This window comes from Pteropus medius, unplaced genomic scaffold (genome assembly GCF_902729225.1).
Source record: "Pteropus medius unplaced genomic scaffold, Ma_sr-lr_union100, whole genome shotgun sequence".
In the NCBI taxonomy this organism is placed as follows: domain Eukaryota; kingdom Metazoa; phylum Chordata; class Mammalia; order Chiroptera; family Pteropodidae; genus Pteropus; species Pteropus medius.
Window position 1 is genome coordinate 15,962,329 of NW_024351729.1, and position 27,708 is coordinate 15,990,036.

Below are 27,708 nucleotides of genomic sequence, written 5' to 3' on the forward strand. Positions count from 1 at the left end.
GTCTTTCTCTTATCCACTGAAGGTGGCTTCTACCTGGAATCCTGGCTTTATGAGACTATATGACTTGACCTCCCACTTCATTTGGGCCCAGACATTTAACTTGTGGCCCATTGAAAACCCATGCTCTGGTCTCTCCAGAGTCAGCAGAAGCCTTTGGGACAAATAGTCCTACAATAGCTCACACCCCTCCCCCACCCCAGAATCGCACTTTCTGGTAATTTCTACTCTCCAGCAGTTTATTATCTCATGTTAGAAACAAAAGCAGAAACAAAGCGAAGAAATTTTTGGATATTTTATGCAGTATTTTAAGTATCTAAACCAAAAGAAGTTTGTCTTCACACCTAATCTATCTTATTATCAGAAACAAGTCCCCATTTGGTATTTTAAATACTTACCCAAAATATTAACATGACCCGAGTGTGTTAAAATGACTAGCCATCCAAACTGTGTACTAAACAATAAAGCTTGCCTCTAGCCTGACAACTGAATCATTTCAGTTGCCCACAGCTACTGTAGAAATGGCAGGAGCAGAGGCAGCCTGTCAGTTGCTTAATTATCTCAGTGGGGCAGAGAATTCAATAAATACTGACTCACAAGCACATGCCCTCTAGCAAACTAGGTTCCAATGCAGAGTAAGAACCACAATAACTGCTTATTCCCACCGGTTTTAAATAAATAGGTGTCCTGCACCAACACGAGCTTTCTATTTTTTGGCAAGGCAATAAAAAAAAATTATATAATTCCCCAGGGGCCAACATAAAATATTCATTGTTTGAAAATAGTTCCCATTCAGTGTTATTATATGAGTTTTCAGGATCAGTCAGGGTTTCTTCTCACATAATAAGTTTAGACATAGTCCTTCAGGGAAAGGAATGTATGCGATTATAACCTTCAATTAACCATCATATCTTGGTAACAATATTTTGTAGGCTCCCAGGTGAAATAAAGCACAGCTGTTTGAATTAGTATTCCAATTCTCTGCTTCACTTTCATAAAGGAAACATTCAACATACATAATGATCTTATAAAATACGAGAAAAAGTGACAATGAAAGTCGAGGAAAAGTAGGCTAACACTTGAAGATTTTAGTTAGAGGATGTTAGAGAAATCTCTCTGCATAATGACAGTATGACATTTTATAATTTTAATTAAACAGCTTTGTAGCCATTCCAGAGAACACCTTATATAAAGATTGAATCATATGAAATTGTTCATATTCGACTATTTTTGACCTTCAAACTTGGAAATTCTATATGGTTCAATCTGATATTTTATTTTCCCAGTTAAAATTGATTCTTTCTTATCTGGGAACTATGAAATTATAACATAATAGAATAGAAGCCATTCTGTGGCATGTCATAACATAAAAAGGTGATCTGGCAGACATGTTAATAAGAAAGAAGAAATTTAAGTATGCCTACTTTTCTTCGAGGACTATCAGCAGTTCTCTGTGATATGCCAGTGGTGTCAAATTTTGTTTAGATATTCATTTTTAACCATGCTTCTGATACTCTGTGGTTCTTTTCAGCCATGCAGCATTCTTCCGATTCATTTTTCTCCATTTGTGCTGTTTTTCTCTGTGATGTGAATCCATCTCTATCCATTCCATTCTATCATGCCTCCGTTTTTCGCTGCTGCTTCAGATGGCACCTAGCTGTCAGAGGTAAGCTCTAGCATAAGAGGGAAAATTGTCTTTTCTTTATGTTCAGGAAGAATCCTTTGTATAAGGTATTTCACAACCCGGTTTCTAAAATCAATATTTTCTGAACTACGCTTTGAAAGGAACTTATAGGAAAAATAATTCCCCATCACCATACCCACACTAGAATGCCTCGAATGCTTTTCACACACATTGGGTTGTCAGTACTTGTTACTTTGTATCTCTACTTTGTATCTCTACTAAGATGCGCATGAAAGTACTTAGATTGTTACCTCAGCACCTCCTTCAATTGTCTGTATGGTAATACACACACTATAATACCCCAGAAATTGCTATTATTTACTTCCATCTTAACTGTAAGATTCCCAAGCCTGATTTCATCTGCCAGGCTCATGACAATTATAATAAAAAGGCAGTATTTGAATTATTCAATGTCATTATCTCTCAAAGCAGACAGTGACATTTGCAAATGTTACTGGGTTTGGCAATTTACATGGATCAAGTTTACCAGATAAGAACCAACCCTCCCCTTAACGTTGTGCTGTAGAGTCAGTGGGAATTATTTTCAAGTTGATCTCAATTCCATCTGCCAACTTAGATTAGGACTTCCTAGGACCAATAACGGATAATATTTAAGTTTTATAAGAAGTCTTTGAGAGCAGGAATTGAAATTACTCATTCAAAACACCTGGAACTTCCTAAACAAATAAGGCTTTTTTTTTTTTTTCCTAAAGAAAGCAAGGCAGAATAAATAGGAAACCTCACATGGCACAATTTGATTTGTTCATTCATCTATTGTTAATCCTTACAATGCCATCTAATAGTTAAGAACAATAAAAAGATCTCTGCCCCGTACATTTGAGTTAGGCTGTTTCTCTCTTGTTAATCCTGAAGGAAACAGGGTTTATAACATTGTGCTATTTCATGTGTGTGTGTTCTTCCTGGCACTAAGCAATGAGTCCCATTGCTTTATATTGGGAATGTGTCAAAACGTGGCAGGCTAAGAATAAATTGGTTTTTAGAGACAGATGTTCCAGTCTTTTCCAGAGACAAATGAGCATATCTGAGATGTTTGGTAAAATAAACATTTAATACAAAAAAAGAATGTAGATATTTAGTCTGTATGTTATGGCACCACAACATTGATAAAGTTTAATGCAGAAAGTCATTTGACCCTTTGCAATCTCATGTCTTTCTATCCCTGTGACCTGCTACCAAATGTTGGCACCAACACAGTTGGTGATGGATTCTCATCATTAGTGTTCATCTTTCATTAATGATACATTCTCACCATTAGCATTCATCTTGTATTTTGCCTTTTAACATCAGTTAACTTTGTATGACCTGCCAATACATCATATGCTTTGTAAAATTAAGTTTGTTCATAAATATATTTCTTATTGGAATATATTTATTAAATGATGGCTTCATTTAAGTTGTAGACAGTGAGAAAATACTTAATGGGCTAACTTACTTCAATTATCCAGTGTGATTGAGGTACCGTGGTACTCGAAAGTATGAAGCAACTAACTAAAGTATGAAGTAGCCTGAAGAGGGAAGGGTTAAGGAAGACTTCTTAGAGGAGGTAACTAAACTGAACATTAAAAGTGGGAATTTTCCACATGAAAAGGATGTTTAAAGGCTCTGCAAGCCATGGAAACAACAAATGGAAAGATATGAGATGTCATATTTGGGAGACTATTACCAGTTTGACATTAATTTGACCCCAGAGCACTTGAGATGGGGACAGAAAGGAAAATGAACCAAATAACAAAGGTTGAGTATCTTTTTTATTTTATGATTGAAGTGATGAAGCCCAGACTAGATTATAATTGAGAAATGATGTTACATACATGTGTTTTAGAAGATAACATTACTGGACATTAGTGTCCCATTTTTAAACAATGACTTTCTATGTGCATTCTAGAAATCATCTTTTACCAAGATTTATATGAGTATAAATTAAGATGATGAAAATGCTAAAAACAAACTAGCACAGACCTGGACATCAGAGACCTGGGGTTGAATCTTTTGTCCACCCCTTCCTAGCTCTATGGTAGTGAAAAAAATTATACTTAATTTTTAAAAATATCAAAATGAAGATATTATTTCTGGAGCCGAGGGTTGTTATGATAATTAAAATTTACCATAAAAATTAATTGGCATACAATTGATACCCTCCATATATTAGCCCCTTTTTTAACATTATGGATCAATGCATTATTAAGAATACTGTTGCTTAAAATGAAGAAAAACACCTCATTTTGAAAACCTGTGTTTACTAAGAAACCTTTGGTTATTAGTATAATTTTAAAAATTGGCATAAGTCAAAATACACATATATAGTAGATGTTTGTATTTTTTATGATCTGTTGACCTCTGGGAAAGTTCACACTTCCTCCTTTATTAAAAATTGTTTTTTCTTTAGCTTGTAAAGAGGTCAGTAGATATCCAATCCTTACCAGTTTTTGAGTATCAACTAAAAGTTATTATTTTTTTAAAATTTTTTCAAGCATGTCTTGACAAGATAGGACCACATTTTTATTTTCCTGAAGAAATGCTCTTGTTTTTCATTTATCAATTAAATAATTTCCTGTTTGTCAAACGTTTTCAATTAAAACCATACTTATTTATGCAGAATTTGGTCTGTTATTCATGATAAAATGGAAGGAAAAAGATTAACAACAAAATCTAGTCCGCACTTCCTGTCTTTACTTGTCAAAATGTGCTGGAGCAGTTATACTACTTGGAGCATGTGGTTGGTCACAGATAACTATTATTGGAATGAAATCACTGTTGACACCCCTGGTTAACATACAAGTAGTTCTCAAAATTGAATATGTGTTTGCTTCACATTAAAATTTTGGGTTTAAAAAATACTTCATATTTAAAAACATTAAAAGTTATTTTACTCTCATGCTGAAATCTCAGCTGCATCTTAAATATGCAAAGAGAGTAATAAAATTACTTGAGATTCCACAAAAGGAGAAAAATAAACACAGAAACCCATTTAAAATGTCTAATTCTTCAGTATCCAGATTTGCCTCCATGGATTAATTTTCCAGATTTCCTGCTACTGAGTTAACCACGTTAATACTACCCTGGGAAATATGGCTAAACTACATCAAAACACAGAGACTAAAATAAGCTAAGAGTATATAATAATTCCCTTTAAGGTCAATTTATTGTTCATTAATTCCATATTATTCTTTCCTTAACAACCCAACTCAGGAAGCGCCTGTGGTAGCCAGAGCAGCACTTTTCCTGGAATGTGCCCGTTTCGTTCACCGTTGCAACCGTGGAAACTGGCCAGAGTGGATGAAAGGGCATCACGTGAATATCACCAAGAAAGGCCTGTCCAGAGGACGATCTCCCATTGTGGGCAACAAGCGGAACCAGAAACTGCAGTGGAATGCTGCCAAGCTTTTCTACCAATGGGGAGACGTGAGCTTTTGATTTTCTTCTATAAAAATTAGGGTGCTTGAGTAAAGTAAAGATGATTTGTGTTTATGTTTGTTGTTTCGTTTGTTTGGGAGACAATATATTGAGTATCTGTTATGTATCAGTCACTGAACAAGACTTTTTAGGAGAAAATAATCTTTAATCCTTCCAATAAACCTATGAAGTTAGACATTATTATCTCTTTTGTCTCCTTCCCTGGTCCTCTCCTTCCTGCCTGCCTATAAATGTATCTTCCCAAGATATCTTATAATTTCTTCCTGTATAATTTCCCCCAGGGTTACATTTGTTCCTGTGTTTTTAACTGTTAACTATATGGCAGTGTGGGACTGAATTCTCCATCCATTCCAGGCCCACATTGTCAACTGCATTCACTTAATACTCCATCTGACCAGAATAAAACCCTCCCCCTGTGTAAACACACCCCGAACTGCAACCCCTCCTGAACTTTCTATTCTTATTAATGCTACCACCATCATCTGAGATGACAGCTTTTAAACATATTCAAAACCTCCTTTCGTCATTGATTGTACCTCCTCCATGTCACTAATGCCCCTTTAGGTCAGATCTTCATTACTTCTCATCTGGATGACTACAGCATTTGCCCATTTGGTCTCCTCCCCATAATCCCCATTATCTGACCCATCCAACACACTGCCAGTAAAACGATCTCCCTAGGGCCTAGCCCATCTGAAAGCAGAACATTCGTACTTATCTTCCAGCCTCCAGACTTGCCTCCTCCAATTCATTCTGCAAAACTGCTGTCAGAGTGATTAGGCTAAAATGCAAATCAGATTGTGTTTCCTGCCCATTTATAATGCTTCAGTAGCCCTCCTTTCCCTTGGGATAAAACCCAAATTGCTTAGCCTGTCATCACTGCTCTCTCCGAAACCTCTGTTCAAACATGGATGATAAAGTCAAGTGACCTAATGTATCTAAAGAACATTTACCTCAATTCTTTCTATCTAAGAGGTGTTCAATAATAAGAAGTTATTACATTAATTTTTGAAAGCAGGGTAGGTCATTTGTCTGTGAATCTCTAGGTAAGTAGCACAGTGTCCCTCGAATGAGTGATAAAGTTTCTCCCCCATTCAGAAATGATCTTCCATGATCCTTCAGAATGCAAAATGTAGTTCAGCTTCAATAACTATATGATCTAGTCCCAATTTATCATTCCAGTCTTCCTGAGCATTAGTTCCTTTCACAAAATGTGGCTTACTTGTTAGTCTCTAAGGATTTCAGTTTATTTCACTGAATATGGATCTTTTGGTACTCTCTATCTGAGATATCCACTCTTCCCCTTCCGCATTACTGAGAACACCAGTTCTTCAAAATCTGCAATGAAGAGACTTTCTATGCTTCCTTGAACTGAATCTAAACTTTCCATCTTCTAAACAAATAAACTTCTAAACTCTTTTACCACTTAATGTGTTATTTTGGTATGTTATTACCTCCCCAATAGACTGTAAGCTCGTTGAGGGGAAGAGCAAAAAACATTGACTCAGAAACTCTGTCAGTGTTTGAGTCCCAGTCCACAGCATGCTGAGTGACTCTGACCAAGTCTTTCAACCTCTCTAACCTTCCCAGTTCCCAAACAACGATCCTTCTACATGAAGGATTATAATCTATTGGTCACATTAAGCAAAGATACTGCCATGCTAAAATAATTTATTCAACTTTGCTTATTTATGACCTAAAAAAATCACCTCACTTAATACATGTTTGATTAATGAAGAAGGGAGTAAACATGGCACTAAGACATTTTTTTAGCCTTGGAAGAGACATAGAGCTCTAAATTATTAATTAGACACTTACTATTATCTTAGACAATTTCATTTTGTAGCAACACTTTAAGTTTTTTGAACTGTGGATTTAACTTAAACTGCTTATTTTCAACATCCAGGAACAATCGATACAGAATTTTTCCCCTTTGAATCTCATTATTAAGTATTTTGGGTCTACTCCAGTCTCATAGTGCAGTCCTCTCCTTAAAAAGAGGATCTTCAAAATAGTAACATCAGGACAGGCTTTTTGTTGAGGTGGTGGGTTTTTTTTTTATATTTTGCTTTGTTTGCGTAAAGCTTTTCAGTGGCTAAAATTTTAAGATCCTGTGATATCTTCTTAGACTCCTTTCTTTCTCATTGATGTGGTTTTTGTTACTCACTTAATTCTACAGTTTAAGGAAATCTCTTTGTTTCCAGATAGCCAAGACATTCAAACAACTTGTGTTTTTATTTAAAGAATCTGGACATATCTTTGTATGTCAGTTTCTAGTAGTGAGTCTACTTTCTTGCATGTCCAGAATTTCTAAATATTTGAAAAGAACAATACAAGAAGAAAGAAGAAAATGAGCAGTTGTTCTTACTAATGCGCAGAGCAACCAAACTGTCAAACTCCAAATTCAGGGCTTATTTTAGCTTTTTTTTTTTTACTTTTCTCCCTATGCCCGTCTTTTCCACTGTTGCATACATTGTATAATTGGAATATAAAAGAAATTAGAGGTTGTGTATTTTGTCTCTACTTATGGAAAATTCCTTTTGGTAAATCAGACAATAGTACATGATGATTCAGAATAACAGATATGAAGTATTGGTTCTATGAATATCTTGTAAAAAATCAATATTGTCCATGTGCCTTGCTATTAAAAGTAATATTTCTAATATTGATGTTGGATACTCTTCCAAAAGAATAGTTAGTATTTCTTACTAATTCATAAAGTATCGTGGAGGTGGGAAACAAAGTCTATAAAAAGCCGATTAATGCATACATAATAGCAGATATAAGTAAACTTGCAGTACCAGGATTCTTGCCAACATCCAAACTCATTAGCATGATGGTGACATTCATATAAAATAGCATAATCAGAAGCACTCTGAGCAATTATGACTTCTTATTTTTTACTGCAACAAAATCCTCCATTAAAGACTGCTTACTCCCTTATATGAGACCTATAAAATAAATGACCTTTGAGTAAATGAAAATAATCTCACCGAGTATATGGGAAATTTTTTCTATGAGTATACAAAGCTGTCATCCAGTTCCTACAAGTCTTTGGACTAAATGACCTTGGAGATGGTGTCAATGCCTTCCATTTCTGGGTCTCCACATTGAAAAACATGATGGTAACAACACTATAAGATACAGAGGAAGCATATGCTGGAAATAATTCCCATTAATTTGTTGCTTATGTCCTCTGTAATATGAGAGCCCATTTTACAGTCTGACATACTTTGTGCTGTTTCATTCTTTTTCTCCCCATGGTAGGCAATTGGTGTCCGATTGAATGAGCTGTGCCATGGGGAAAGCGAGAGCCCAGCCAATCTGCTGGGGCTCATTTATGATGAGGAGACCAAGAGGAGACTGAGAAAGGAGGATGAGGAGGAAGACTTTTTAGATGACAGTAAGGAGACTCCCTTTACTACAAGAACCCCTGCTTGTAAGAACCTCTGCTTTAGGAGCACTTAATATTTCTCTTTCCTCTTTCATATTCTTACCACCTTCTCATGTCTCCCCACTGCACCTTTTCCCCTATTCCCTTTACATGGCAGTAGAGCATGTGCATAAAGACACACGAAGGGGAGGACAAGAACCAGAAAGGTAAAACAATAGACAGGGGCCAAGGGTTGCAGGCCATGTGGAACACCCATTGCTTTGTAGTCTCTGACTCTGTTATCCAAAGATTAGTATTAGGCTTCTCGGAAAATTTAGTTGTGGAAAATTACTGTCTCAGAAGAGGTTTGGTCAGGTTCTTGTGTTTTATTATTGCTTTTGAAGATTAAAAAAAGAAGTTAGACCAAACAATATGAAACACTTCCCAAATCACTAAAATATTGAAATATTTAATCAGAGTATATTACAGCATTTAATATGAATTGAATATTAAAAGATTCAGATTGTTAGATATATGAATGACCTGTACTGTACTTATTTATTAAAATTATAATCGAGTTCCATAATAGAAAAATAGAGACAAAGAGATTCCCATGCATTCCTGTCCAGCACCATTTCGTACATACATGTGTTCTATACCATACATGCTTTTGTGTATGTGTACCACTGCCTTTTATGGAGCATATGATTATGGAATTAGTATCATTATTTGATGAAGACAGTGAGCCTTCTTCCTCTTGACCTTCCCTTGTGGTTTGAAATTCAAGCTCCCCGATTATATCTTAAGGGTTATCCTTAGTTAAGTGATGCCAAATCTACTACATCATTTTAGTCATGAAATATAAAAAGATGCTAAAATGTAACATTGGACAGAACTAAATAATAATCAAAGCAAACATAGTCTCTTCTTTTCCACTTTCATAGCAAGGATTTTTTTTTTAATTTTTCATTATTTTGTTCTCTCTCAGCCTTTATCAAATCAGAAAATATCTGCTTGACTTAAGAAGTTATAGCTGTTGACAAAACACAAATTTCTGACACCAGTCTTTCAGCCTAATGGCAAAAGTTGCCCCAAAATCTTGTCAAGTTCACAGAAGTCTAGAATATGCTAGAATGACTCACAGAATTGGGTCTGATACATAGGAGGCCTCAAGGATTATCCAGTAGCCATGGAACCAGTTAAAGTCCTGCCAGAAGACATCACCAAACTTCCCTGGATCTCCCAAGGGTCCTTCAGAACAGAGAGGAGCCAAAGCAACATTAGATGAATGTATCCTTATAAAGCACAATGATCTTCAATCTCTATGAGGCCACATAAGTACCATTTACCAATATGTTATGCCTGGTATATTAGCCTTTCAATGAGATCAGGTATTACTCAATCTTTATTCATTGTAACAGAATATTTTGGATGATAGTTATGAGAGACTTTGGACTAATACCAATCTCATTGTCTATAGGACTGACAAGAAGAGTCTAGATAAACACCTCAAGTATAAAAGGACAGATTCATAAGTTTATACTGAATATATAGTGTTTAATTATTTTCTAAAAACTGTTTCACATCCAGGGAATTTCTAGAGTCATGTAGCCTCTATTGAACATAAAATTGGAATGTCCAATTTAATTCCATTCTCAAGTCAATACATAACTCGTTTTGTATTTAAAAGATAATTTATGGTAAAGCAAATATCAGTCTGGAAATTCTAGAGGAGTTTTTCTCTTCCATTCGTAATAAGAGGCAATGTCCTCAACCACATATTACCTCTAGAGAGAAAAATAATGATTTTCATGAGGAAGCAATAGCCAGGTATCTTCAGAAAGACCATAATTTCCACCTATTGTCAATAGGTGGAAATGAAGTATATACACTATTCAATTAAGAAAGCCTAATACATGGGAAATATTTTAGAGATATTTTTAGAAATGTTGATGTGTAATGATACTGTTTGCTTGACTTGATTCATTCAAAATAGATAACTATCTTCTTTCTTTCATGAAAGACTGAACTCTATATGCCTTTGGCTTTCTTTTGTTAACACTGATAAGTAATCAGTACATTTCAGCATTATTTGTGATGACATGTGTCTTGAGAACTAATCTTGAGAATTTAAAAAGTCTCTATAAGTGTCACCTTGGCCATTATCTGCCTTCAGAGCAAAATCTGTTACTTGGTCTATAGTGAATGCCATGTTTTATTCATTCAAAGGCCAGTATTCTTTAGAGCAAAGGAGAATTTTTTGCACAATTCTAGTGTAACTATACCTTCATATGATAGGCTAACTTGTATAAATTGGATGATATAAGTGATCAAGTATGCCTTGTCTATGCTGAAACAAATCTAGGTTAGAACTGAAACCATTTCACTGTCCTCAGAACATCAAGATAAATGCCTCATAAAATGAACCAGCAGGATTTTTGTAGTTTCAGATATAGTTCACCACCATGTACACAGTCTAAATCTGATTGAATAGCAATGTGAAACTCTTACAAGACTGCTTTCTCATTTCTGTTTTTATTAAAGGCTTTCTAGTTCAGTGGAGCTGCATTTAGTTACTCTATGAGGCTGTAAAGAGATTTAGTTCTTATTAAATGCCATTTTAATACTGAGGTACTTGTTATAGAATTACAAAATGAAAAAAGAGAGGTCTATAGTAATGTACACATTATACTAAAGGGAATAGGTGAATTGAACATATATAGGTAACATTCTCATATATACTTTCATTTTGGACATGTTTAGGTAATGTTCTCATATGCAATTTAATTTTACACATGTGTAGCTATGTCCATCCAAACGTGCCTCTCTGTATTTTTTATTAGTTTGTTTACTTATGAAAGAACTCTTTCATTCTATAGGTACTGTGAACCCCTCTAAATGTGGCTGCCCCTTTGCCTTGAAGATGGCAGCGTGCCAGCTCCTCCTGGAGATTACCACCTTCCTGCGAGAGACCTTTTCTTGCCTGCCTAGACCACGCACTGAGCCTCTGGTGGTGAGTAAAGCATGCAAGTTAATAATCAGGCTACTTGGAGAAGCCAGACATGTGGCTAACTTTTCAGTATTCCTAATTTTTTCAAATGTGAGTGGCCAAATCTATCATATAATTTAAAATTCAACCAAGAGATTTTCATATATAAAAATAAAATCTTTCTTCTTTAAAAAAAAAAAATAACTCTAAAGTTGACCTTGAAATCACTAAAGTAGCACCACTAAATAAAATGTTTGATTGGTCACTGTCAGCTATGTTAGGAATGTTTAAGAATGTGTAGATTCTTTTACTCTACAAACTGTAAGGAGTTTTATGGCCGGCATTTTCCAAAAATCTCAGATTTTTTTATATTAGCTGCTCCTAAATCCATATAGAAATGTGCTTCCAATGAGTGTTTTTTTATTTAATGATGGACAAAAAGACTTGTCTAAGCATTTAGCATGTAAACATCCCTAAACATATGTTTTATTCCTGCAGTATTTCTTGTGGATAGGCAGAAAAAGACACACACACACACACACACACACACACACACACACACACACTTCTGTACCATTAGGACCTGATTTGTTTAACAGAGAATGAAAACACTGTGTCAGAGCCAGAATCTTCGCAGAGTATGTGGGAAAGGGACACACCTCAGAGCTGATTTTCCTTGGCTCTTAGTTCTCTAATAGGCACCAAGTTTCCAGTGGTTCTTTCATCATAGGCATCATCAAGCCAGAGCCGAGGAACTACATAAGTTCTTCTTTTTTTCCTTAACACAAGGCTTACAATACTCTACCAGAAAAAAAAAATGTTACACAAACAGTCTATGTGCTGTCATTTAAGCGAATTTTACAGTCCACCAGCTCTCCTGCTTTTTTAACCAAACTCAGCGTGAGCAAAGCCATGCCCTAATCCTGGTGGGGCCAAAAGAATTTGTGCTCTGGTATTTCTGAATAGTAATTCTCCCTCTGGTTTTATAATGTCTGGAAAGTCCATTTCCTCACACTCTAAAACATTAGATGGATACGTTCAAGTTGGAAACATGTATGGGCAAAATATATGTTTTAAAGAGAAACATATCTGCATTTGGAATGTGAAACTAACTGCATCATTTGGATATTGAAAAATGATGTTTCTCCTATTGCTCTTATTTAATTTCATGTTAACCTAGACCTTTCATTTTCTGAATTGTTACCTTCACTGTTATATGGAGGCTACTCTATAAAATCAAGTCTAGGTCACCGCTCAACAGATGCGTTAAAAGTCCAGGATGATAAAATATCTGATTTGTAGGAATCTGTCAGTGCTATTTCATCAATGTTTTATTTATACTGAAGTCTTTATAAAAGAACAGAAATATATCTGCTTTTAAGTTTTCAGGTTTTTATTGGTAACCATTTTAATCCATTGTGATTTAAAAAAATAAGAATCTTAAAGTTCGACTCACTTATTTTTGTTTTCCTTTTCAACTCTATAAGGCTACAGTTTAATGACCCTTATTATTATAATGAACATGTTTTAAAACCAATGAAACCTTTTAAAAATTACTGTATAACCGACTGACAGACAAATAGGAAATGCCAAGTAATTAAGCTAAACAGAGTCTGCAGTCATTCAGTCAATGAGAGGAAAGTTTTTACTGCTATATTGCCTTTAGCAAAGTCTCAGGAATCTTTTATTCATCACATGAGGATTTTCACTGTGAGTGTAGGCTTCACTGTATTGTGTTGGGATGTGACCTTTATAAAATAAATGGGAAAAAAGCTTTTCCTCATGAGTAATCTATTATCTATAGATGATATGAAAAACTTAAGCCATATTCTCACCTACTATAAAAAGAACAATGAATATCAAGAACATTTTACCAACACAGAAGCTGCAAATGCTTGAAATTGTTTTTTTAAAAAATTGTACTAAAAAGCAAATTAACAGGCTCAGCATAAATACCATCAAAATGAAATATTCTACAGGTTTAACAAAACACTTGATACAAGGGTATTTATAAATCTTTGGAGTGTTTTAATAGTTCAGGAACATTTTTAATAGCAGTAAAAATAAATAGCTACCCTAATACACAGAATAATAAAATAATAATGTAGTAAAATAATCACATTAAAAGCTATAAATATTCTATAATCTGAGGCTTGAGGATGGGAGAAGATCAGAACATAAACTTTTTACCAAGAAAAAAAGTTTTTTTGAAGAATTGCCATAAGGTCATTTCTAAAATTGAAGAGATTTCTCTGTGAAATATTTGTCTGAAAAAATACCTAGTTATATGCAAAAAGGAGGTAAAGAAAGTAAAAGAACCTTAAATACAATAATTAAAATAAAAGTTAATTTGTTTAATGACAGTTTTTTTAGAGGGGGTCAGGAAATCCTAGGAGGCCACTCTTTATACTGGTGGGATATGAAGAAAAATAAAAGGAAAAATAATGTGAAAAGGTAGTAAAATGTGCTAAAATATACATTTTGCCAACTTAATTTTTTCCCAGATAGATCCCTAGGTGCAACTTAATAAATGTGCTTTTTTACAAAAAACAAAACAAACAAAAAAACTTCTGGTAGCATTTTTAGTCACTGTTTTCATAAACCATACAAAGAAATAATGTCACAAAAAAGAAAAAGCAACATCTTGTAAAAATGCTGCTTTTTCTATAATCTAAAAGAGCATAAGAATCAAATTTTTCTCTATTAACTTCCAAACTTGAGAACAAAACATATTTATAAAAGAATTTTATTTGTAAAACTGCTGATCTGTTCAAATGTCTCCTAGTTGAATTAGTGAAACCAATAACCAATGACCAAGCAAAATGAAATTGAACAAATAATTCCCATTCGATGCACAGATAAGTTCATAATAAAGAAGAAGGCAATAAGGAAATCTCTGTAATCTACATTCATTCATTAGGGAAAACAACATATTTGATGTTTTTGTGCAAGACTGTCCTAGAAGCTGTACCAACTATACCAATGGAATTTAACAGATCGGGTTATTAAAAAATATACTGCTGAATTCCAAATGTTCCTAAAGTTAAAAAATTAGAAGCAAAACACAATCCACATATATCAATATGTGATATATTAAATACTAAACTGATGAATATTTATTGAGAGTAAGACTTTAAACAAGGTGGTATGATGGTTGCAGGGGTGGGTGTTGGGGTGATACAGAGATGAATATATTTAACAGGAAAACCAACATATAAAAATATTTTCTGAAGCAAAATCTAAGAGTAGCCCTAAGAGAGGAGCAGAGGGCCGTGCTTAGCCAAAGAAGTTGCTGGAAATATCTCAAGAACCTTCCTGGAGGAGGTCACATTTGAATGTAGCTTTGAAAGATAGGTGGGATTTTGACAAGTAGATAAAATAAGAAATTTTCAGAAGAGATCATTACTTTTGAGAATTAGAATTGTTATATTATTACTTCTTGCCCCAACTAAGAAATTTATCTAATTAAGTTTGGCTACCAAAATAGAGAGTAGATTAGGCTATTTTTTTCAAAAAGAGATAAATTTCAGGAAAAAAAATTATATTCTAGAATATTTTTGACACTGTTAAACAGATTGATTCCATGTAGTTCCTTTAGTTTCTTAGATGTGATATAATTTTCTGAGTAACAAAGTGTAACTTCTGTTCTTAATCCAACGGGAAAAGAGAAAACAACATGTAGATTCTAAAATGTATTTATTAATAACAATTAAAAGCATAAGAGTTTATTCTTGGTGCAAACTGAGTTATTTAAAAAATATTTTTGTTTTCCATATCTATTTGACTCAGAGGGCATATTATGTCATAATTAGAAAAAGTTCTATATAAAAATAAAGTTGGCATTTTATGTATGTTTTTATTAGATTCTCAAAGTGATTTATAGATTAATAATTAAATATTATCATTAGCATGAACAAATCAGATCAAATTTTCATTTTCGAGCCTCACAGGCCAAACTTTCTACCAAATACTTACATTCCACTAGGCTGCCTTTAGAGTATGGGCTCATTCTGTTCGTAAACAGATAGTAATAAAATCCCCTTATACTTAGGTTCACCTGGAGTGAGAAATGAAATTCTGCCAGTGCATGATCCTGTTTTGAGCTTCTGGCCCTCACAAATGAGGATTTCTAAGCCGGAACTTCCTTTCCCCACTTGTTTGCTGAGCTAACTTTACTTAATCCTCAAACTTAACTCCAACATCACCTCTGTATTCATTTTCTATTTCTGTTATAACCACAATTTTAGTCGTTTAAAACAGCACAAACATTATAGTTCTGGAGATCGAAATCTTTCACAGGTCTCACCGCAGTAAATCGAGGCGTTGGCAAGGCTACACTCCTTTCTGGGGCTCCAGAGAAAACTGTTTCCTTGCCCTTTTTCCATCTTCTAGGGTCCAGCCACATTCCTTGGCTCATGGCCTTTTTCCCCAGTCATCAAACATCAAAGCCAGTAATATATCAACTCCCTCTTCCTTCTTCCTTACATCTCCCTCTGACCGCAGCCTGGAAAAGCTCTCTACTTCTAAGGATTTGTGTGATTAGGTTAGTCCTACCTGGCTAATCCAGGGTAATCTGCCAAGTCAAGGTCTTTAGCCTTAATTACATGTGCAAAATCATCATTGCAATGTAAGGTAACATATTCACCAGGTTCTAGGGACTAGGGTGTGGACATCTCTGGAGGGTCATTGTTCTGCCAACCACAACCTCCAAGCGTGATATCTAAGCTTTCCGCTCTGTCTCTCAGTTTTGGAATTCATCGCTTGTTTGCCTTTTCAGTCTTTCTCTTGGGATTCTGACTTCCTTCAGGACAAGAACCATTTCTTATTATCCCGCAGTACTGATACATTTATATTGAATGCACTCAATGCCTGATTATTTCATAAACAAGTAAATACCAATTTTAGTTAAAGCTGTGAGGAAGCTAGTTAGAAGATATGGAAGCTAGCTCTGGATTTGGAATAAGGTCTATGCTTTTGGAAGGTGAAGGATTGAGGAAAAGCGAAAAACTATGAGTTAGGAAAGATTTTTTTTAATTCAAGAAATGTTTTTATGTTCACCATCTAAAATTTGCATTAGATAAAGGAGAGTTGAGCCGTTTAAATGCAATTCTGTGCAATTCGAAACAGAGGAAGGTTTGCACGAGACCACTGCAGTGCTGTGGAGATGCCAGTATTCACGTGCTCTTCACTGACATTTCAGGACTTGGAAAGCTGCAGACTTCGTTTGGATCCTGAGTTGGACCAACACAGATATGAGAGGAAGATCAGCTTTGCCGGGGTCTTGGATGAAAATGAAGACTCAAAAGATTCCCTGCACAGTAGTAGCCACACGCTCAAATCAGATGCGGGTGTTGAGGAGAAGAAAGGTATGGAAAAGCAAGGGTTACTTCGTGTCTCAGGGTTTCTCATAGGATATTTGGTCTGAGTTTAAACTACAGAATTTTGCACCCAAAGAAGTCCAAGATTGTCAGCTTCATACAGTATTGTGTTCGTTCAATGAGGTAGGAAACCATGCTGGTTAGGAGTTGGACTCTGTGGTCAGAGAGACCCTGGGCTCTAATTCCAACTCAGCAACTCTCTATATCCCATTGAATCTAAGATGCCATCAGTTGTAAGATGAGACCTTATTTTATGTACCAATAAGAAAGGAAAAATACTCTCAATTCGGCTGTTATGCAGTACTTTCTTATCACTTATTTTGTCTTTCATTCTTGTTGAAAGAAGACTTGCATACTTAATTAGATGTAAATTTTTATTATTGGTATATATCATTTCTATGCAGCCAAAAAAAAAAAAAAGAGAGAAAGTATAAATAAGCTGGTTAACATTCCTAAAGTATCTTCAATTCAGAGTTCAAAATTTTTAATCTCTTTTCAACTCAGAATTATCGATATCCATGTTTTTCTATAGAATGTTCTCTGTGTCATCAGAATGTTAGTAATATATCATTTTTTTGAAATTAATCTGTAAAAGAAATAAAGCTATTGGTGCTAGTTACTTAAAGAAACATACAGTTGTATGAAGCTAGCCTACCTTCAATTCCTGCTTCTGGAATGTTAACAAACTCATCTGACTTACCGCCTCACCATTCCTCCATCAAACTACCATTTGGCTTCTTGGAGTTAAAAGAAGTTTACCTGTTCTGTAAAGTTTGTTGCCGATGCCTTATATGTGCACATGGACACAAGCAATAGCAAATGAGACCCACAAATGGATCTGGCACTAGTGATCTTAAGATGTCATCAATTATAAGATAAATCTCAATTTTGGATATGTCAAAATGTGAAAAAAGGATGCATCTTAAAATGGCAAAATATAGTAACGAGCTGTGTGACCCTGTCCAAGTTATTTACCTTCTAAGTCATAGTTTTCTTCTCCATAAAATTAGATTAGTAACACCTACCGCACTGTGATGTTGAAAATTTTAAATGTGATAATGCAAGTAAGGCATAAATTCATTACCTGGTACCCAATGGGTACACAGTAAATAAATGTTGTCATTGTTTTTTTCATATCATGAGCATATAAATTAGAACCCATGCAGAAAATTCTAAATATGAGCTAAAGTTAAGATTGCAAAGTTTTAAGTTGTTCTCTAAAACTCCTTTAAACTGTTAACTTCTCTGATTTTGCTATTTCTTAAATACCATTGCCTATCAATGCTTTTCTAATGAATTTCAATTAAAAGGACATCAGCATATTTGTAAAAGATGATTTTTTACATTTATGTATTTTCTAGTGTCCTGTAGACAATGACTCCATGAATGTTTGAAAATTTAAAGAATAAATGATTCTTGAAAGGAAAAGCCCTAGTCAGTGAAGACATAAAATATTGAAAATATTGCAAATACTGAAAATCTTGCAAGGAATAGGTAAACACTAGAAAAACTTTTTAATATTTCAAGATTAGATTGTAGTCATGACATTTTAAAACTGCAACTAATTATTATATACATTGAACTTACAGTGAACCAAGTATTTTTTAGCCAAGTCTTAGCAATTTCAGCATATGAAGTGTACTGAGTCAATATTTTTTCAAATGCTCCTACTTTAGATAATGATAATCGCATATGAGGAGAAACTTCCATCTTTTAAACATATCCCAAGAGAATTTTTTCCCATTCAAATTTATTATGTTAATTATTATTAAAGTAGGTGAAATAAAAATTCTTAATACTGACATGGTTAAGCTTGAACAGAGTAAATTTTACACAATTTTATAAAAATAAAACATTAAATTAATTTTAAGAACACTTTAATTTCATAATTATCATTTATGTAAATTGCTCTTAATGTTCAAGGATACAAATGCTTAGTATTTTTTTTTCTCCTCATAGAGTAGCTGTGTTAATATAGGAAAGATGTTTAATAAGTAAAGAGCAGAAAACTGACACCATAAGGAAAATGAGAACATATTCATAAACTGTCCTTCACCAGTTGGCAAAAATCTCCTTGAAGATTCCTAAATATTTCTTAATCCTTCTGATAAGCAAATACTAACTGCTAAAGCCTATGTGAAAATGGGAAGCATGGTGACTCTGCTAAATTTAGATTATAAAAATGTTATTAAAAATTTCATACCATCTGTTTATAAAAGCTAAAAATGTCGGTTTTTGAGATAAACCACCTTAAGATAATTCAGATTCTACCAAGGAAAACTGATATGAAATAATCCTTGGAACTAAAAATGTTTGCCTAAAATCTTGAAGCAGGATCTGTCAAATCTTTTCACCCATGTTCCAAATACAAACTAAGCCTGGTATTCCAAAATACAAGACATGTCTGATCATTCAACAATCATCTATTGAGCAACTGCAGTATACCAAACACTATTACAGGTTCTCAGAATACAGCCATGAACAGAAAATTTTTTCCATATATATTTTAGCTTCCATTAGCTAATAGTTAATAACATAATAGTGAATAACATTAAATACTAGACTTTTAAGTAGAGATTAATAGTGTGAAATAAAACACATTAGGGTCAGAGAATTGTTATTGACCTGGAATGAGAGAGTGTAGTCAGAGAGGGACTCCATAAGTGAAACTGAGCAGGGACCTGTGAGAGTGTGAAGGAGCTAGTAGTCATGCAAAGGGCTGAGGGAGGAGTCTTCCAACCAGAGACAATAATGAGAACATGGCTCTGATGCAGGAATGAACTTGGAGCATTTGAAGAAAGGCAAAAAGGCCACATGGTTGCAACAGAATAAGATAGGGCAGAGTGGTAGGAAATGGGGTAAATAAGCAGGGTCTGAAGAAATGGTTAGAAATTTGATTCTATTTTAAGTATGTCTGAGGGTTGTTGGCAGGTTTGAACAGAGAAGTGATATAATATGTGTATTTATGATTTAAAAGATGAGCCGAGCTGTAAGAGTGGGTATAAGGGAGGAATGGTTAGGTAGTTACATTAGTTCAAGGAATAGGTGACGGAGCTTTCAAAATCCTGTGAAATTTCGAGACGCGGAGCCAGCAGGTCTGCCTAATGGATATGTGGGGTGAGAGAAAAGGGAAAAAGAGACATGTTATCTAATTCAGATGAATTTGTTTTCCTTTCATGCTAGTTCTTATTGTCATGGAGATAAAGGCTAAAATTCAAGACTGTAAAATCTCAACTGATATTTATGTACAATGCCAATATGAATTCTAACTGTGAAGTCCTTTATAAATAACCGGTGCTATAATTCTGAATATAAATTTTTCTGTGCTGTCTCCAATTATCTTTGGTGGTAGAACAGGTTCTCAAAATTAAATTTCTTTCAGATCACATTAACTTGGGGTTGTTTTGCTGCATATGTACACTGAAAGGTATCATGAAGTCAGGCAAAGAATGCCAGAGCATGCCTCTGTGAAAATTTTTTTTAAATTATCTCTCTAATTTTTTCTCTACTTCCCAATCTACTTTAACATGAAATTGTATTAATAGTGATTAAAAATGATAATTTTTATTTCAAATGTATTTCAGGTAGGTCATAAAGTCTCAATTAAGCCTAAAAATAATGTTGAAAAATACAGTGGATGAGTTTTATTCTATAGTTAAAATAGAGCATTATGGTCTATAGTCTTTATAGAATTTATCCAACTGTACTACAAGAATTTTTATCCAGATGTAAACTTCTATCCATATGTATTCAGTGAGTTCCACGAAGTCTTTGCCAGCTGAGTGGTGACAATTTTAGTCTCTCTCAATCACAAGAATAAATCAGAGATTAAACATTTCACATTATTCAACAGAAATTAATCTGGGCTCCTTATAAGGCATTAAAAGCATACATTTATTTAATTAACATTTTATAGAACTGTAGCTCCATACCAGTTCTCCTGTGAATGAGAAACCCAAGACTGAAATGCAATCTTCCTGATTGGGACTTTGGAAAATATTAATAGCTATGCCTTAATTAATTAGTATGAAATCATGTCCATGTCTTAACAAGGAAACCCTACACAGATGGCCCCTTACTGATAATGACTTTAAGCTCTGAAAACTTTCTTTATTGCACCCTTATAAAATCAATATGCGACAACACTAAATCCAAAAAAGAAAAAGAAAGAGATGTGTATATGACTATGGTAAATAAGGATGCTTTTGATTTAAAAAAAAAAGCAGGTTTTAAGTTTAAACATGTTCTTTTTTTTTTTTACCCTTTTATATTCCTCACTGATGACTGTTTCTTCCAGAACACTAAAGATGAATAATGCATGTTCTTCTTGGTACATGTAGACTGTAAGGTTGGCTCAGGGTGTTGCAACATTTGGACTCACATCTCACCCAGCCTTTTGACTGAGAGGATGATGCTATGAAATCACTAGGTGCATTGAAAATGGAACCATTTCACATTCATGTTCACCCAAAGCACCCCAGTGAAAACATCCTTTAGTGCCTTTGCTGAGGAGCTGAGCGGAGCCCACTGCTGACTGTTGGAGAGAGAAGCGCCTCATGTTTTTGTTTCTTAATGAGGTATTCCAAAATGAAGGGGTTTATGTGAAGGGGTTTACATAACTCACATAACTCTGCAAGACCCATTTCAAAAGAAAAACAAAAACAAATGGTTCGTGGTTCTGTTGAATCAAACAATAATGTTCTGTACTAACAGTCCTAGATAATGCTGCTGCAAGGGCACACTCATGCTTGTGAACCCTGGGCCAGAAAGAGAGCAGGTTGTTCCCAGCACCGATGAGCTATGTGTCCAAGAAAGAAGCTGCACCAGCCCTTCCTGGTGGACCCAGCCTCCTGCCTAACAAAGCCTCCTGACTGGGGCTTAAGAGAAGCTCCTTGTCCAGACTCGCTGCCCATCCCAGCCGACAGAGAGGAGGCTGTTCAGGGACAGGTTGGGAAGAGCTTGGATCTAACACTGGCTGGGGAAAACTAAGGGGGAAAAAGCCCTATTTTATTCTTTTAATACAGTTCCCAGCAGGAAGATCAGGATAGGAGGTTCCCGCCTGCTCCAGATTAAAGGAACTCGCAGTTTCCAGGTGAAGAAGGGGGGTTCCTTGTCCAGCATTCGCCGGGTCGGCAGCTTAAAGAGCAGCAAGTTATCACGGCAGGACTCAGAGTCTGAGGCTGAGGAGCTGCAGCTGTCCCAGAGCAGGGACACTGTCACTGACCTAGGTAACATAGAGGAGTGGGGTGTGCAGGGACGTGGGGGGTAGGAAGACAGGGCCCAAATCCTAAGCAGATAAAGTCCATTTCCTTTCACATCGAAAGACAGAAGGCAGAGCCGTAGGTTAGGCCATCCATTCAGGCTGAAAACCATACCACCCTCAAGAGCAGGGCTGCTCACACCTTAGTGTGCACCTGAGTCACCTGGAAGTCTTGTTAAAATGCACATTCTGATTCAGTAGGTCTGGGAGATGGGGAGCCTTAGAGTCTAGACTTTTAACAAGCTTCTAGTGAAGCTGATGCTGCTGGTAGCTGAGGATTCAGAGTTATACATCTAGGAAAGAGAGCATTTTAATGACAAGGACAGTTTTTTGAAATCCAGATATTGGTGCATCCGTTCTTCTGATCAGGACTTTTAAAGAAAACGTAGGTATTCCCTTGGGGAGAGATAACTGAAGGTCTTCTATATTTTAAAGTCTCTAATTCACAGTAAAAAAACAACCAAAATATTAGAGAGGAAAGATCATCTAGACCTGACGATTAATGACCTTCGGCAAGTCAGTTAGTGTCTCAGGAATTTGTTTCCTCCAACTATCTAACGGGAATATTTTTATTTACTCCTTGTCTACTCTGAAGGGATGGTCTAAAGATAGTACAGTATCTTCAACATCTGAAAGTGAGTTCTATATACAGTCTGAGCATGAGAGTTGTATATTGTCACTGTAGGATCCAAAGAGACTAAATCCCCAAATATGTTAGTCCTACAGGCCCTGGTGGTCATCTTAATAGACGGGTAAAAGACTGAGCAGGCATGTAGGTGAGACTCAGCAGATGCCTAGAAATGAACTATTAAGTGAAAGCCGAAGCACATTTTCTTTGCTATTCAGTCCCAGGATGAGAAGCAAAAGAGAAAGCTCTCCTTTCTGGGTAAGTTATTTCAGAAGTCAGTCAGGAAATGTGCATAAATTATCAATCAAGTCTGCTGAAATAGAAGCTGAGTATATCTCATCGAAGTGAGCTTAAAATAGGAAATGTTTCTACACCTACCTACCCTCAATTTTGAAAATAGCTAAGTATACGTTACTTAAGATTCACCTTATTTTAAAAGGAGACACTAGAAAAAAACCCTGTGACTTCTTTTGTTACAGGTCTGAAGCAGTAGCAATATTCTCCGTTAGTTTTGGGGAAAGTTTATTTCAATTAATTATGCGAATGAGTTAATTCAGCCTGACCAGTTGATTTAGAATAGCCAGGCTAGAAGTATGGTTTTGTTATAGAAAAGACCTAGAAAAGCTTTTAAATTTGAGGACAAAGCATTGTTGTCTTGTATACAAAGTAGTGAATCCCTGAGAGATGTCTCCTTCATACTTTCCCAGAGAGAAGAAACCCTTTTTATCCATGATTAGCTACAATTGCTTCCCAATCTCCTTCATTTTTCCAAGGCAGCTGCCCATCTTTGAAATAGCTCTGTGAGCAAAGACAGATGGTGTTAAGAGCAGTAGTAGTAGCCATAGTCACAGCAGTAATGGAGGCGTTGCACTCTGAGTGGCCACTGCAGGTTGGTTGGTGTCTCTACTTAATTGTCCCTACAAGGTCTGGGCAGTCTGGAAGGGATTTGGGCACACTCAACCAATAACTTGCTCATCTCAGCAATTCAAGGGCTTGACTCTGTCTTTTCTCTGCTCCCATGTCTCAGAATGGAAGCCACCATGACAGAGATCATAAATGTCTTTGTAATTGCCCAATCAGCTGGTGGTGAAGGGAACAGCTCCTATTAATATTCCTCCACTAAAATCAGTGCTATGCCCTGAAACCCACTGGGCCATGGTAGTTTGCCCTAGGATTCAAAAGCATGGAGAACTATACCATACCAACGTGCTCTCCAGGGAGACGAAACACTACAACTTTTCTTGGTATTTTTCTTTTGAAGAAGGGAGTCCTTGGAGTGCAAGTGAGCCCAGCATTGAGCCAGAAGGAATGAGTACTGCCGGCACGGAGGAAAATTACCACAGGAACATGTCATGGCTTCATGTAAGTAAGAATCTCAGAGAGAGGCTTGAGATCAATTTCTTTGGGCATTGGGAAAGGTCCTTGGAGGGAAGACAAAAGATTATACTAAAACCATAAGTTTTATTTAGTCTGCAAGAAAAACCAGAAGCTTATATTTTCAGCTGAACCTCTCAACACTCACTAGGATTGGTTTTCTGCTGGATAATATTCTTTTTAAGCTTAACTAATACCAAGGATTCTTTGTTAATGGCTGGCTTTTGGGTCACTATAAGTCAGGGAAAAACATGAGTATAGCTAGGCTAGATTGGTGGTCAAGATAGCTTAAGCGACACGGGCTAGGCATCATGATCAGTTTTATGCAGATTATCAGAAACGCTGAGAATGAGGTCGTGGTGTCAGTCTTGAGTCTGTATTAGATTAAATTGTAAAGCAGGACACGGATATTCTAAGATGACAAAGGTCACACCTCAAAGAACTATCCAGAGGGTGCAAGCAGAAGGGGATCCCAATAAAACTACAGGCATTGATTAGAGTTCAGGGTTTGAGCTGGCATGAAGGAGAGAAAGGTAAGGAAACATAACATTAGATCCAATTGGCAGGGTACTGCCATCACTGTTCTTTACGTCTTAGATATGGACTGTCACGGTCTCCTCAGATTTTAACCTGACTTTTCTGTAGGGTCAGATAACGTCTGGCTGGTGCATGATGCTTCTCAGAGTTTACAGTGCTGTACCTTCACTATAGAAGTGGTCCCCAGAACTGGCTGATTTTGAGAATCTCTGAGGCAGCTGTTTTTAAAGTAAACTTTTTAGTGAAGTTCAACCTACATATTGAAAAGCATACAAAACCTATGTGAACACATACATGTAACCACCACCAGGTGGAAAAGAACCATATCAAAACCTTAGAAGCCCTACACAAGACATCTAGCAGCCACTACCCTCTCCCAAAAGTAACCATAATTATAACTTCTAACACTATAGAGTAACTTTGTTTTGAAATGCATATAATTAGCGTCTTATGCTATAGACCCCGATGTGTTTGGGGTTTTTTTTCTTATAAGTGTAAGTCTTCCAACTTTGTTCTTCTTCAGGATGGAGTGATTTATCTTGGCCGGATTAATTTCCACTTAGAATTACCTTGTCATTTTCCATAAATAAGCTTCCAAAGCAGTCTTGACTATAAAGATTGTTTAAAGTCAAGGAATTGAAATCTTAATTAAGTTTGTCTTCTAATGTATAAAATGATCTATCTCTCCATTAATTTATGTTCCTTCACTTATTAAGGACCTCTTAAATTTCTTTCAATAATGCTTTTTAGTTTTCTGTGTAATGTTCTACACACAAACACTCTGGAATCATGTTTAAACACTTAACAACTAAACACTTTTTAAATATTTAGAAGAAACCACTGATGAAACCTAAAAATTTTCTAGTAGGAAAGTTTTTAATTACAGAACCAATATATGTAACATAATTAAGAATTCAGATTTTCTATTTCTTCTGGGAGAAGTTTGGTTAATTGATTTTCCCCTAGGAATTTGTTAATTTAATCCAAATATTCACATTTATTAGCAAAAAGTTATTTAAAATATTCTCTTAATATCATTTTAAATTCTGTAGGATCTGCATTGATATGCCTTTATCATTTCTGATTCTGGTAGGTTATGTCTTTTTTCTCTCTTTTTTCGATCAGTCTTACTAAAAGTTTGTCAGTTTTATTAGGCAAAGAACCAGCTTTTGGGTTTGTTGTTTTGGAATATTTGATTTTTTTAAATTAATTTCTGCTATTATTTTTATTAGTTCCTTCTACTTTCTTTAAGTTTAATTTGTTTTCTTAACTTCTTGATATACATACTTAGATAATTGATTTTCAACCATTTTGTTAACATATTCATTTAAAGCTATAAATGTTTTCTAGAAACAGCCGTTGCTGCATCACACAGGGTTTGATACATCATATGTTCATTATCATTCAGTTAAAATATTTTTTAATTCCCATTATGATCATAATTGATCATAGATATTTGAAAATACATGGCTGACAATTCTAATATATGAACCTCTTCTCTTCTCCTGGTCCTACTCCTTTTTATGCCTAGCCATGTCATTGACTACTAGATATGGATGAAAAATTATAGAAGTACAGTGATGGACACATGTCATTATACATCTGTCAAAACTCATAGAATGAAAACATCAAGAGCGAACCCTAATATAAACTGTAGACTTTGGATGATAATGATGTGTCAATGTAGGTTCATCGATTGTAACAAATGTACCACTCTGGTGGGGGATGTTGGTGATGAAGGAAGCCATGCATGTGTGGGGCAGGGGTACATGGGAAACTCTCTGTACCATCTGTCCAATTTTGCTCGACCTAAAACTGCTCTAAAACAAAATTTATTAATTCTTTAAAAGTTATAGAATTATTGAAGCTCCAGATGATGTTATCTCCCTCCAGAGATGATTCATCCTATCTTCTGGCAGATAGCAAGGAAGATTATCTCGGTCTAATAAGGGCCTACACTTCCACTATTTTTAGTCCTCCCCGCCCCTATACATACACCTCTTAATAGGAAGCCGTTAGAATTTCCTAGTCAGAGTCTTAGGTATGTCCTAAGACCCCTCATTCTTGATGGATCAGAAACTCCAGCTTTGTTTCCCCATCGCAGTGACATTGCCATAATCTCCACTCTGCTTGTCAGCTAGTTTCTGCTTGGCCTCTTAGCTACAAAATCAGCAAATTCCTAGAAAACAGTCACCAAAGGAACATCCTTGGGCAGAATTTTTAAATTATAGATTTCTAGGTCTCCTCCACCTTCACCTCAGATCTACTAAATCAGAATCTCCTGAACTAAAGTTAGTAATATGTTCTTTTTTGTGTTTTGTGTTTGTTTACTTGATTTTATTTGTTAAGCTTTTTCGGTGTTTCTCTTGAACAACCAGATTTGAGAATTACAAGGGCAACTTTAAAGTTCTTACATGTGCTCTGTCTCATACCAGTATAAACAGGAATATCAGAGACATTCAGTGAATCTTGAGAGAGGTCTGGATATTCTGTTCAGACATCACTTGTATTTTTGAAAACTTTGAAAAGTAAAAGGCATTGTTAGCTGAGTTTGTCAGGAGTATAGAGTCACTTGTTATTGCTGTTTTTCTTTGTCTCAGAGTAAGCAAGGCTTCTCAGTCCTACAGAACTGTGTGGCAGTTCTCCATCACAGTGAAATTGCCATAATTTCTGGTTGGATTGGCCTTGTCCATGTAGACTTACTTTATGTTCTCCATTAAGTATGGTACACAGTCTCTCACAGGTTAGATGTTCGGTGGGGACTAGTTTCATGAAGGATAGAGGCAGTGAGATTACACGTTCGACTAATCTTGTGGCTCTAGGAATGCTACTGCCTTTTTAGGAAGTCAACTTAAAAAGTTACGTCCTCAAGGACCTTCATTCCTTATCATAAAATAACTCTCTCCTTGACTCAATTGAGAAATCTAAGAGATATGAGAATTTGAGCCAGATCAAGCCACAGCGAATGCCCCCAAATCCAGAGGAAAATATTATTTTGTTGAGAGAGGAAATGAAACTCCATAGTGAGTGTTCAAGGCCCAGTTCAAAGTTAT

At 35.5% G+C, this 27,708-nt stretch overlaps 1 protein-coding gene across 3 annotated transcripts in view; it reads left to right on the top strand.

Moving 5' to 3' along the window:
• Positions 1-27,708, top strand: part of UNC80 (unc-80 subunit of NALCN channel complex) — a 185,841-nt gene that overhangs the window by 77,584 nt on the left and 80,549 nt on the right. For 2 of the 3 annotated variants that reach the window (XM_039844658.1, XM_039844660.1), the window contains exons 23-27: positions 4,892-5,104; positions 8,384-8,519; positions 11,369-11,502; positions 16,679-16,844; positions 24,006-24,106. In XM_039844658.1, the coding sequence (XP_039700592.1) occupies positions 4,892-5,104; positions 8,384-8,519; positions 11,369-11,502; positions 16,679-16,844; positions 24,006-24,106 (750 nt within the window). Of the gene's footprint in view, positions 1-4,891; positions 5,105-8,383; positions 8,520-11,368; positions 11,503-16,678; positions 16,845-21,880; positions 22,085-24,005; positions 24,107-27,708 lie in introns of all 3 variants that reach the window. The other variant, XM_039844657.1, reaches the window with a different exon arrangement.